At 43.8% G+C, this 13,752-nt stretch overlaps 1 protein-coding gene across 3 annotated transcripts in view; it reads left to right on the top strand.

Moving 5' to 3' along the window:
• The window catches only part of LMTK2 (lemur tyrosine kinase 2), a 51,120-nt gene that overhangs the window by 26,845 nt on the left and 10,523 nt on the right, over positions 1–13,752 (top strand). For all 3 annotated transcript variants that reach the window (XR_010304598.1, XR_010304599.1, XM_064153751.1), the window contains exons 7-10: positions 6,878–7,011; positions 10,585–10,669; positions 11,204–11,325; positions 13,399–13,548. Coding sequence is in view for 1 of the 3 variants with exons in the window: in XM_064153751.1 (XP_064009821.1) it covers positions 6,878–7,011; positions 10,585–10,669; positions 11,204–11,325; positions 13,399–13,548 (491 nt within the window). In the remaining 2 variants the exon portion in view is untranslated. The remainder of the gene's footprint in view (positions 1–6,877; positions 7,012–10,584; positions 10,670–11,203; positions 11,326–13,398; positions 13,549–13,752) is intronic.

Genomic DNA, 13,752 nt, shown 5'->3' with positions numbered 1-13,752 from the left:
CTAAATGAAAAAAAAACACCAGCTGAATATTTAAAGTAACTGATCAAAATGAATTGTTTTTACTAGGACTGAAAAAGTTGGTGACTAAAGTTAACCAGGTAATGGAATTTGTAGTTTTTCAGTGTCTAGAAATGGGATACTCCTTGCTGATGTTTAACCTGCTGCTCAAATTGGAGGTTCTTTAAAAGCTACCTTGGAAAAAATCTGCTTTTTCAAGGCTCTAACAGATACACATCCAAACATGTGATCAGATTGAATTGCTGCTATGTTTTTAAATGGTTACTCTCTTTAATCCAACTTTGATTTTGCAACTGGAGTAACTTTTGAAGATTGCCCTACTTTAAGAACACAGGAGGGAGGAAATCCTTGTTTGATACCTCATGATTAATGCCAGAAATTGTCATGATCCTGCAGAGTAATCTGGAGAGGATTTTGGTTAAGGGGATAAAACAGATTTTTCACTTCAACTGGGGGCAGTAAGCTTGACAGTCAAAGTGGTAACTTTGTAAATTCAAGAGGTTGGGTCAGATTTCTTTGGCATGGAAAATAAATCTCTGTGCTGATTTCTGTCCCAAGGGATCTAAAACTTGTTTTCAGGAAATTCTGTATTACAGTGAGTTAAACCTGGCTTTCTATCTAGGGTTAACCCTCCGGGGAGCAGTAACCCTGAACCTGACTCTAGGTGCTCTGGACCACTCCCCAGGGCTGGGTATGAACACCAGCAGGTGATGGTTTAGCCCACTCCCCATTCCTGTCCCATAAAAGCAGGGGGACTTCATGTTTCACTCTTTCTCTGCATCTCTCTGCTCCCTGCATACCACCATTACCATCTGTTCCTGGCTTCTCTTTGTCACACCACGTGGCCATCACCCGCAGACCAAGCCATCACAACTGGCTTGTATTGATACCATTTTGTATCTGCTGTTTCCCCTTCCCTAACCTTTGCAACTTCCCTATCTCAGATACCTTTTTAAGTTATTGTTAAGCTTTTCTTTTTGACTTCCAAATCGAGTGAGATTGATTTATTTGGGTGTGCTTACCTTCCTCTCTTCCTCTCTACTTCTAATCCCTTTCTTTTGGGAAAGGAGGGGGAAGAGGGAAGGGCACTCTACAAATTGCTATTGGTTCTATCAAATTTATCTGAGTCTCTGGAAATTTCAATGAGAACCCAGATGCTTTCATACTGAGAGTCTGGTTCATCTGAAGAGTCCTGACTTGGTAGAGTTGGGCATCTCCTAGACACAACTGTGTTTTGTTCACTGTGCACACAACTACACAGAGAGTGTGCAGACAAACCAGCGTTCACTGGAACAGCTCTGTGCAAGGACTGGGAGGAGCTCAGTAAGTTGGCTCCGTGTTGTGTTTCACTAATTCTTGGTGCAGTCCCACAGCCTAGCATGAGAGGCAGCAGCGTTAGAGTGGAGACGTGAAGGAAGCTGGGCTGCATCCTTTGGACTAAAGGAGTGGGAGGTTGCATTTAACTTGGGGGGGTTTAGCAGACAAGCTTTTAGTGTGGACATGTTCTAAAAGCTGCTTTTAACCACTGTGGCTCAAATAGCAGTTCCTTGGGTTTTCCAGGGATCTTGAAAGCTGGTAGCTTCTCTTGTACTTCTCTCTCCAAAATCGAGCAAGTGAGGAGCTGTGGAGGTGCTTCCACAACACAAGTCTGATTCTTCAGCAGGAAGACTAGAGGCAGACACAGTTGAAGTGGTTGACTTAAAGGTCCTAGTGTCTGTGGTGGCTATATATTGTTCAAATGGGAAGCAGGAGAAACACCTTCCTGTTTTGCTAGCAGCAGAATAAAGCTATGCTAAAGCTCTTCACCTCGAGTTACTGGTGTTTTACATACAACAAGGGATAAACCTGTTTTAATCTCGTGTACTTAAGTGGTTAAGACTTTGATGATTAAGAAATAAGGCAGCAAATACATTTTCAGATGACAAGTTGTTTTGAGGCTCTTTTGGCAACTTGGACCTCATTTTTCAGGTTTGGCATATTGAGCAATGAAAAAATGTGGCTTTTCTGCCTACTACAGTCTAGAGGGGTACAGTGATTTTTCTTTGCTCTCCTTCATAGCGTATCCCAGCACGAACCCCTCTTGCAGCGTCTCTTAGTAGGGTTTGTAGCTTTTTTAGGGCCACTTGACCTTGTCTCGGCTGCTGAGGCAGCCCTGTGGGATTATCAGTTCCCAGGGCTTTTGGCACTGACAGGTCTTGATCAGAGGCACTGGAAACTGTAGTGCAGAGTTACCAGAGCTAACTGTTAGGGTAGCAGTGCTGAATGTCATACAGGCTAGCTGACTTGTTTTCTTGGCTGTATGAACTACTTACATGTTCCTGTTACTTGGTTGCCTACACAGTAACTGTATTTACTAACATTTAGCCTGTTTTATAATGTAATCCAAGCTGCTCTGTGCAGCCCTGGGCAAAGAAGCAAGAGAGGTCACTTGCACATAAGTGATTCAAGCTTTTGAAGCCAAATTTTCCTTTGCCTGTGTTCAAATTGTTTTATAAAAGTTAAATATGAGGAGAAGTGCTTAATTTTACACCTCCTCCCCCCAATTAGCTTGCTTAGTGTGCTGGTGCAATCTTCTATGAATAGTTAACTGTTCACTGTTAAATATTGTAGAATGGTTGCAGGTTAAAAATAGTGGTAGCTGGCTTATTAACTTTAATATATTGCTCAGCTTTGTGTGGCCAACATTTTGTCAGCACAGCAAATCCTCTAATGGATTGACATAATTTATGGGTGAAGAGAAGTTATTCCAATGTGGCAGCAGCATGTGTGTTGTGAGGCTGATTGGCCTAGCAAATTCTTACAGAAATGCTTTGAGTCTTGCAATTCCCTGAGCAGATGAGGTCAGCAGGATGCAGGATTTGCCTAGAAAGCCCTGTGGCTGGCTTTGGGGATGTTGCTGGTAGTGGAAGGTGCCCTGTCTGCAGTGGTTGGTTCTTTTGTTTGGCATTTTTCTAATGACTGGCACCTAAATACATGACCTTCAAATAAAAAAAGGCTCTTTGCATTCAACTTCTTAACCACTGAGTACAGTAAGTGTGTTCAATAGTCGTAGCCAATGCCAGTAGGAGGCAGATAGCTGTGGTGTGTGGCTTTAAAGAGAGAGCTGACAGTTCATGATAACTTCAGAAACTGTCTGTTGGGTTCAAGACTTTATGCCCTTGGAACTGTTCAACATTTCTTCAACCTACCTGTGCCTGAACAACTTCCACGGTGTTGCTGCTCTGTACCATACACTGTTTTCAGGCAGTTCAGTGACAGTGGCTGCAGCCTCAACCTAAGGTCAGACTGTGTTTCTCAGAGCTTTGTCCAGCTGGATCCTGGAAACATACAAGGATGGAAACTTCACAGCCTCTCAGGGCAACTTGTGCATGTGCTCCAGTACCTCGTGTGGAAGAGATTCCCTTACAATGGATCTGAACATGCCATGTTTTAGCTCAGGCCTGTTGTCTCCTTTAGTGCTTCAGTGAAGATTCTGGCTCAGCCTTTAATAACTTCATACGTACTGGGCAGCTTCTGTCAGGTGCTCCTGAAGTCTTCCTTTCTCCAGGCTCGATGATCCTGGTTCTCTTAGCCTGTTATGGTGAAATGGGATAGTGATTGTCTTAATGGTGGTGACCCTCTACTGAACTTGTTCCACATTGTATGTCTTGTTTTGCAGCAGTCAATACTGAACACAGAATCTAAGTGTGATCTAACAAGTGCAGAGTAGAGGGGGATAATCCCTTCTCTTGGACTATTGGCTATGGTCCTGTTTATGCAGCCCAGGAGGCTGCTTGCATTCTTTGATGCCAGGACACACAGGTGGCTGGCACTCAGCTTTCTGTCTGAGATCCCTTCTTGCAGAGCTGCTGCCCAGCTGCTCAGTCCTCAGTTTGCATTGTTGCAAGGGTTTGGTTTTTTCTCCCTTTCTCAAGTGCAAGGCTTTGCATTTGTCCTCCTACAGTTCCAACTTGTCTAGGTCCCTCTGGATTGCAGTCCAGCACTCAGTATTGTAGCCTTAATTAGGACAGAATGGAAAAGCAGAACCAGTATGTTTCCAAGTGTTGGATTTAATAGAAGTTGTATTTCCTACAGAAACGTGTGCCTCCATGAATTATTTAGTGAGTAAGGATGGCACACAACACTGCTGTTACTGGTGCATTGAAAAATTAAAAAGTAATCACTTGGCACATTGCAGGCATCCTAAGAACTTAATCCACCTGGGACAAACCCTTTGTAACCAGTTGCTGCTGTTCTAATGAATGCCGAATTTGGAGAGAGGCTTTCTTCAGGCGCTTGCTGCCACCTAGAGCCAGTTCAGCCCCGTGGTTTGTGCTTGTATTTGTTAGGCTGAACAAGTGGGAATCTGTGCTGTGGAGACCTCATTTTGCAGTTCTTTAGAACCCTGCTCTAGTAAATCTGCCCTGGCAAGGTAGAAGGGGTCTGTGTTTATCCATACATGCATGACCCAGTAGGATATTAAAGCTGTAGTTGTCAGTCAGAAGAGTCATGGAATTGTAGAATCAGTCAGGGCTGGAAGGGACCACAAGGATCAGCCAGTTCCAACCCCCCTGCCATGCCCAGGGACACCCTACCCTAGAGTAGGCTGCTCACAGCCTCAGCCAGCCTGGCCTTAAACACCTCCAGGGATGAGCCTTCCACCACCTCCCTGGGCAACCCATTCCAGCCTCTCACCACTCTCATGCTGAACAACTTCCTCCTCACCTCCAGCTTGAACTTACCCATCTCCAGCTCTGCTCCATCCCCCCCAGTCCTGTCACTCCCTGACATCCTGAAAAGTCCTTCCCCAGGTTTTTTGTAGGCCCCCTTCAGATACTGCAAGGCCCCAATAAGGTCACCTGGGAGCCTCTTTTTCTCCAGACTGCACAGCCCCAACTCATTCACTCTGTCCTCATAGGAGAGTTGCTCCAGCCCTTTGAGCATCCCAGTGGCCCAGGTCTTTGGAAAGCATCCTAAAAAAATCTGAATCTGTAGGATGCAAATATCTAGATGTTACCCAATTAGCAGCTAAAAACAGGATAGAGAGAATACAGTGAAGGCTTTTATGACATTAAAAAGTATTAGAAGTTCTGTTGCAAGTAGCACCTTGTGAGAAGGCATGCCTAAGTAGTGTGTATAAAGCACATGAAGACAGAACTGCTTATTTGTGCTGTAGAATCCATTCAGGTTTTTAAAAATGGAGATGAAGTTGCTTTACATGGGAGTAGTGTCTGCTTTTAAGCAGTCTGTCTGTCCCCTTGCTTCTGGCTTCAGTAAATACAGCACAGGTTTGTGGCTGTGCAGCCAGTCACCTTGGCTGTCACTGCACTGTGAGATTTTAGTGCAGCATGCAGGTGTTCAGGGTTTGAACTAGCAGAATTGTAAATTACCACCCTCTGTTAACCATGTGAATGAGGAATGAGATGTTTCTGTTACAGTTCCATAGTGTACATGAGCCCCAGAGGACCTGAAAGGGGTCTTAGAATCAATTATGGAATCAACCAGGTTGGAAGAGACCTCCAAGCTCATCCAGCCCAGCCCTATCCAGTCAACCAGACCATGGCACTAAGTGCCTCAGCCAGGCTTGGCTTCAACACCTCCAGCCATGGCCACTCCACCACCTCCCTGGGCAGCCCATTCCAATGCCAATCACTCTCTTTGCCAACAACTTCCTTCTCACATCCAGCCTAGACCTCCCCTGCCACAACTTGAGACTGTCCCCTTGTTCTGTTGCTGCTTGCCTGGGAGAAGAGCCCAACTCCCACCTGGTTACAGCCTCCGTTCAGGTAGTTGTAGACAGCAATGAGCTCTGCCTTGAGCCTCCTCTTCTGCAGGCTGCACACCCCCAGCTCCCTCAGCCTCTCCTCACAGGGCTGTGCTCCAGGCCTCTCACCAGCTTCACCATCCTTCTCTGGACACATTCCAGTGCCTCAACATCTCTTCAGTCCTTCCTGGACATCAGAGTGCTTTTGGCCAATGCAAAGACTGTCTGCTTGTCTGGTCAATCTCAAGACTTCCCTTTAGTCTCCTTTCTGGCCCGAGATTTAGGCAGACAGTGGACATGAGCAGAGCCCAGAATGTTATGCTGGTGAGACAAGGTGTGGTGTAATGTATTGTGCCATCTCAACACCACCAGAAATAATTTGCTAAGCTTACAGCAGGTCTGTTTTTTAAACAAAAATAGAGTAGTACTAAGTAAAAAATGCAGCTGTGAAAGCAGGAGCATCAGTGAAATGAGAAACTCATTCTCTTCTCTTGCTTGGACTCACTGTAGTTTTCCTTCTCCTCAGCAGTGGGCAGCTTTCAGTTATTTTCCCTCTGTTTCAAAGCTGTTCTGGTATTTTTTAGAGGTTTGTGGAGTGTTTCTGTGGGCTCATTAGTTCTGTCTTGTCTGCTTAGCTCTGCTTAGGTTGGTAGAACTGCTGCCATCATCTGAATTCTTTGACTGGAGTGGGATGTACTACCATGCCTTTTATCAAAAGCTCTGGTGAGCTGACAGTGTCTGAAACCTTTTCCCTTCCATCTCCTTGCAAATTCCAGACAGCCAGCTTTGCTGATTTGGAGCACTTGAAAATTCATTTGAAAACAGAAGCTGATCAAACTCTTTTTTCATGAGAAGTGTTATTATATGTCAGTTAGGCTTGATGCAGCAGTCTGATCACAGATATTAATTGCTAAACAATGCAATTAAAACACTTGAAAAGGCCAATACCAGGGTGCCTTAGGTGGCTTCTCTAAGAATCCTTATGAAGACTGCAATCTTGATGAGAATTATTTTAAAGCATAGATGTGGTTAATAAATAATATGGTTAGCTGGCTCTTAATTAAATACTTCCAAGCAGCAGCCAAGGCTGATAAGTGTTTTCAACTTCTTTTACAGGGTGACCTAAAAACTTACATCTGTAATGAGCAGGAGCACATGAAAGGAGATTCACAAATAATGCTGCTGCAGAGAATGGCTTGTGAGATTGCTGCTGGGCTAGCTGTGATGCATAAACATAACTTTGTGCACAGGTATGTTCCCCACCTAAGTTCCTTTTACCTATGAGGCACTCTAAAATTCATCTGGACGTTTTCATGAAATCCCTGGGTATGGAAGTTTGTTTAAACAAACTCTTCAGTCTAACTCACATATCCTAAGTCATGAACGTGAGATGCTTATGAAGATGCTGATTCAGCTGCAGTGCTGTGCTGTTGCAGCTCACTGAAAGCTAAGCACCTGCTTTTTATCTCTGCAGCCCACAAAACACAACCTACTGCTAAACCAATCCAGAAGATGATATTTGATTAGTTCTTGGCTAAGCTAAATTTGTTTTCTTTATTGGGAGTGATGTTAAAATGAATCTTACCTGCTGTGTATTTTTAATGGATGGTAGCAATTGAGAACTTGTGTTTGGTAATCTGTCATCTTTGCTATATAAAATTGGGGGGGGGGGGGAATATAAATGCAGTAAAGGAGAAGCTGGCTGAAAAGTCTGACTGAAGTAGGTGAATTACTGTTCATGTAACCTTTTAATCTTCTGTCATGGTGGTAGTCAGGTTTAGAAACAGTCATAATGGTAGAAGAATTTTGTTTTAATTGGGGAGAGACATGTCTTCATTTGTCATTGAAGTTAATGCAGTTGACACAAAGAATAGCAGTAATTGTAAGAGGCTGGGGGAAACTGATTTGTGAAACAGTTGCTGAGAAATGCACCATTTAAAAACCAGATGGCTCTAAATGAAAAGATTTAAGGAACAGTGTGGCCAGTAGGACAAGGGAGGTTATTCTTCCCCTGTACTCAGCACTGGTCAGGCCACACCTTGAGTACTGTGTCCAGTTCTGGGCCCCTCAATTCAAGAGAGATGTTGAGGTGCTGGAACATGTCCAGAGAAGGGCAACAAAGCTGGTGAGGGCCCTGGAGCACAAATCCTATGAGGAAAGGTTGAGGGAGCTGGGCCTGTTTAGCCTGGAGAAGAGGAGGCTCAGGGGTGATTTTATTAGTCTACAACTACCTGAAGGGGCATTGTAGCCAGGTGGGGGGTGGCCTCTTCTCCCAGGTAACCAGCAATAGAACAAGGGGACAGAGTCTCAAGTTGTGCCAGGGTAGGTATAGGCTGGATGTGAGGAAGAAGTTCTTCACAGAGAGAGTGATTGGCATTGGAATGGGCTGCCCAGGGAGGTGGTGGAGGCACCGTCCCTGGGGGTCTTCAAGAAAAGACTGGATGAGGCACTTAGTGCCATGGTCTAGTTGATTGGTTAGGGCTGGGTGCTAGGTTGGACTGGATGATCTTGGAGGTCTCTTCCAACCTGATTGATTCTATGATTGATTCTATGATTGATTCTATGATTGATTCTATGATTGATTCTATGATTGATTCTATGATTGATTCAACTGAACAACATCAACCTTAGACTGGCCAATGACTAAAATACTGAAGAGTGCTAGACATGGCTTACCTGGTGAAACCTTAGGTATCACAAGAAAGTTTGTTTTGGCTTTATGTTGGGCCAGTTGGGCTCCTTGCTGTAGAAACAGCACTTTCATCATGGCTTAGCTACTTGGGGAAAGCAGAGACCCTGTGTTCATTGGGGAAGCTGAACTATCAAACTGAAGTCTTAAAAAGTGCAGGTATGAGACAACAGCAAAACCCTGGAGAAAATCCTAGAGCCTGGAGTCAGCTGGTGGCTGATGGACAGAGTTGCTCATCTAACCTGTTTAACAATTTCAGGTGTCTTTGAAGGTAGTTCTGGTTGCACCTGTCCAACCCAGGGGTGGCTGTTTCTTGTATTGCAGCAGCATGGCTCTGGGTGTTAAATGTAACAGTGTGGTTTTGGTGAACTTGTTAGTTATTCTGTGGATCTGCAAGGTTCTCATTGTAAATGTTTACTTCCATCAACACTATCCTGATGCTGTCAGAGTAAGTGGTAAAGCTCCAGCATCAGTGATTTTGTTGTTAGTGGTAAACTCAAGCCTCCAAAATCTTATTTCCTCTTCCAGGATATTTATTTAAATATCAAGCTGGAAAATAAAACAAGTTGGAAAGCTTTGGGGTGTACTTGAAGGTTACAAATGGGCTTTTTTTGACCTGAGTAGCTCAATGTCCCTGGAAAGGAAAACATTTCTTTCTTTCTTTGAAGGAGGAAAACTGTGTGGCTTTGTTTGTACTTCAGAGGCTTTGTTTTAAGCCACAGAGAAGCGATGGTAGAGTTCTTCCAATGCACTTAATTGTCTGGTACTCTTCTGTGAAACTGAGAAGTGAAATATTTGAGCAATTAGTCTGCCCAGCTCTTCTCCATCACAGCTACAGTTCTGCTGTGAGCATGCAGCTTCATTAAACATGCATAAATTGGAGTTCAGTGGGGTTTTCTAAACCAGCTTCATGGCATTTCAGCAGTGCTGCTGGCTGTTAAGGATTCGTGCTCTGGTTTGTGCTGGGAACTGGAGACAACTTCAGAGTTTTCATGTGTGATGAAAGGTTTTGTTACTTAGAGGAACTTAGCTGTAGGTGTAAGATATTGCTGTCTGCTTAGTACCATACTGTAAATTGGAAACTATTTAAACCTGATCTGAATTAATGATTTTGCTTATGACCATTAAAATACAAGACAAGCAGTGATAGATACTTAAAGAGGAACTTCATATCATTCTAGCATATGAACAGCAGAAGTGATCTGTATCATAAGATCATTAGCAGAATGAAGTAATTGCATGTAACTGTGTGAGGTTTAAGAGTGTACTTCACTGCTCTAGAGAAGTGGCTGCATTTTGAACTATTATATAAAGAACATTATAATAGTCTAGAGTTGGGATGTGTGTGTAAAATCTTTAAATGTAACTGCCTTCTCATGGTTTAGTTTCCTTTGGCTTCCAGAATGCAGATTCTGTTCAATTGTGTGGCTGTAAATTGATTCTCTTTGGAAAATGTGGAGAGCCTAGGGGCAGTCTCATCCTTGTGGACTCAAAGCAAACTATGTCTAATAAGTTCAAGAAGTGGCCCTATCAGTGTCTGTTTTCTCTGAAAGTGCTGAGTGCTCATACAGAATTGTGGTGTCTGCAGTAGCCCAGTGAGGGGTGGAATTAGTGATTGGCTTCTATAGGTTCTCAAATAGAACGAAGATGTAAGGAACAATAGAACTATCCTAGCGTTGTTTGGAGCAACCTCCCCAGTCACTGTGTCTGGGTTTGCATTGTGAGTTCATCTTTTGGAGTGCATGAACTGATTTAATTTCATCTGAAGAGTCTCAGAAGGGTAGCTCCAGGGGCACACCTTTCTTGCATCTGTCTTACTTCAGCCTTCAGTAGGGTTTAAGTCTATGGGATCAGCTCAGGTGAATAAAATCATGAAATGTAATGGTGGGGATGGTGCTACTACTTTGAGTTGCTGATCTGCTCCTATTATGGCTTGTTACTTGCTGCTGTACCCTGTAACTCTCCCTGACTCCTTGATGCGGTTTTGTTATTCATTTATTTATCACATTGCTGACTTTTAAGCTGTGGCTCAGCTCTTGCACAGTGTGTCACTTCTGTTAACACCTTTCCTTGTCTTAATTTGCATTGAAGACTTCTTGGTTGGTTCTCATTATTTATCTCTTTGCCTCTTCAGTGACCTGGCCTTGCGGAATTGCTTTCTTACATCCGATTTAAATGTCAAAGTAGGAGATTATGGTATAGGATTCAGTAGGTATAAGGTAAGTTAATCTGGTTGTGTACCACTTTTTCGGAAGGATTTGGGGGCTAGGGTTATAAAAAGTATACTTGGAAGTCATAAAATGATGACTTTGTTTAAACAATGGACTTTCAAAATATAACTGTAGCAGGGTCATGTAGCAGAATAGGCTATCTGTAGAGGTGAGTAGAGTATATATGCTGGTAGAAGGAAGCTTCTGGTTAATTCTTTTTTAGATCCTACAATATACACAAGTTCATTTTAATATTTGAAGAAAGGAAAAATGTAATCAAATTTCCTAATGAAAATATTCCAACTACTGAAATCCATCAAGAGAGTGACAAATCTAAGGAGTTCTTCTGAGTGCCAAACAAGAAGCTGACATTGGGTTTTCCTACTGTGCCGTCACTGAACAGTGAAGACCTTCCCTCTTGAACATTATTCTGTGTTACTTGGGGAAAATGGGATTATTTCCTTAAATTGTAATTCCCATAAAACCTAAGGACTGCCTTCATGTTTGAATGTTCAGTCTTTCTTTTTCTTCCATATAATTTAGGAAGATTATATTGAGACAGACGAGAAGAAACTTGTTCCTCTCCGATGGACTGCACCGGAGTTAGTAACAACTTTTCAAGACAGACTGTTATCAGCAGAGCAAAATAAATACAGTAACATATGGTATGTAGCAGGTCTTCAGGTCATTTTAGTGAGAAGTTTGTGAACATACTTTCAAATGTTACACAAAGGAGTAATTAGCATTCATAGTTAAATTGAATATTGCTGCTGACATTTCTGGAAACGTAGTTAAACTTCTGTTCTATTGCTGCTTGCCTGAGAGAAGAGCCCAACCCCACCTGGTTACAGCCTCCCTGCAGGTAGTTGTAGACAGCAACGAGGTCACCCCTGAGCTTCCTCTTCTGCAGGCTGCACACCCCCAGCTCCCTCAGCCTCTCCTCACAGGGCTCTGCTCCAGGCCCCTCCCCAGCTTTGCTACCCTTCTCTGGACACCTTCCAGCACCTCAACATCTCTCTCTACCAGCAATAGAACAAGGGGACACAGTGTCAAGTTGTGCCAGGGTAGGTATAGGCTGGATATTAGGAAGAAATTCTTCACAGAGAGAGTGATTTCCCATTGGAATGGGCTGCCCAGGGAGGTGGTGGAGGCACTGTCCCTGGGGGTCTTCAAGAAAAGACTGGATGAGGCACTTAGTGCCATGGTCTGGTTGATTGGTTAGGGCTGGGTGCTAGGTTGGACTGGATGAGCTTGGAGGTCTCTTCCAACCTGGTTGATTCTATGATTCTATTCAGGAGCCCACAGCTGGACACAGCACTCAGGGTGTGGCCTGAGCAGTGCTGAGCAGAGGCAGAAGAACCTCCCTCATCCTACTGGCCACACTGCTCCTGATACAGGCCAGGATGCCATTGGCTCTCTTGGCTACCTGGGCACACTGCTGGCTCATCTTCAGCTACTATCTACCAGTACCCCCAGGTCTCTCTCCTCCGTGCTGCTCTCAGCCACTCTGGCCCCAGCCTGTAGTGCTGCTTGGGGTTGTTGTGGCCAAAGTGCAGAACCCTGCACTTGGCCTTGTTAAATGTCATTCCGTTGGCCTCTGCCCACCCATGCAGCCTGTCCAGGTCCCTCTGCAGGGCTCCCCTACCTATCAACAGCTCCACATCTGCTCCTAGCTTGGTGTCATCTGCATATTTACTGGTGCTGGACTCAATCCCCTCATCCAGATCATCAGTAAAGATATTGAACAGGAATGGGCTGCCCAGGGAGGTGGTGGAGTCACCATCCCTGGAGATGTTCAAGAAAAGCCTGGCTGAGGCACTTAGTGCCATGGTCTGGTTGACTGGATAGGGCTGGGGGATAGGTTGAACTGGATGATCTTGGAGGTCTCTTCCAACCTGGTTGATTCTATTATTCTGCTTTTATATTCTTAAGGTATTGAGTAGTAATAGAGGTTTTCTTCACTAATTTAAAGGTAGGCCTGCAGAAAGCAGGTGGGATAGATGGATGTTACCTAAATACTGATGTTCTTGCAGACTTCCTCAAATTTTGCTGGTTCTGAACTTCAAACAGCCAGAGTAATTTCCAACTTGAATTTAGGGCCTCTAATGCAAAGCTTCATTGAATGGTTTTGGACTATATGACTCCTTCCAAACTGACTTGTGCTTCTGTAATACATGCGGAGTCAGCCACTTTGCAGTTTTGAGCAAGGAAATGTTGCCTAAATAGCAGCATCAACTCTTAAGATCGTTCTCAGTGATTAGTGATGTATACAGTACATGCACAGCACTGAGCAGAGGCAGCTTCTGACCACTGCAGCTTAAAACTGAGTAATTTAGGAAAACTGAAGTAAAGATTAGTTTGCTAGCAATGTGATCCATAACTGTAATTTCTGATGAAAGCTTTTCCTACTGTTAGACTAACCATAAGGTTTTTTCATCTTGCTTCTCTAAATAGGCATTTTCTATTTTTTTTCTTTAATATGTGGGAGTTCCCTCCCCTGGTTGAATCACTGGAGGCCCTTTTATGTTTTGTTACCTTCAGAGTCCTTGCCTTCATGCAGCTTTACTCTTGAGGCTTCTACAATTCTGTCTAATAAAGTGAGTTAGCAGGTTCTGAGGTTATTATAGAGCTAATGTTGTTTCTTCCAGACAGTTCTACTTTGCATAATCCACACTTTCTTAGAACAGCAACTTCAAAATAGTTCTTAGCATGCCCAGTCATTTGCTGCTCTCTTTCAGGTCCCTGGGAGTCACACTGTGGGAGCTGTTTGAGAATGCTGCTCGGCCTTACTCAGACTTCTCTGACAGGGAAGTCCTAACCCATGTCATAAAGGAGAAGCAGGTTAAACTCTTCAAGCCACGCCTGGAACAGCCATACTCAGATAGATGGTAAACCTTTAAAAGGCTTTTGTTCTTAAAGCTGCTCAAGAAGTTTGTCAACTTAATTATCTGCAAATATCTTGCAATTGCTGCATGGGCTCATGCTTCTGGCAAGGAAACCCTTGATAAGGGAGTGAAAGCAATTGCTGTAGATGGAAGTTCCTCTGTAGATGGAAGTTCCTGCCAGTGATATTGTTACTCCTTAGCTTGTTT

The sequence above is a fragment of the Pogoniulus pusillus genome, chromosome 13 (assembly GCF_015220805.1).
Source record: "Pogoniulus pusillus isolate bPogPus1 chromosome 13, bPogPus1.pri, whole genome shotgun sequence".
NCBI classification, from domain to species: Eukaryota; Metazoa; Chordata; class Aves; order Piciformes; family Lybiidae; genus Pogoniulus; species Pogoniulus pusillus.
This window is presented reverse-complemented; position numbering and strand designations above follow the sequence as displayed.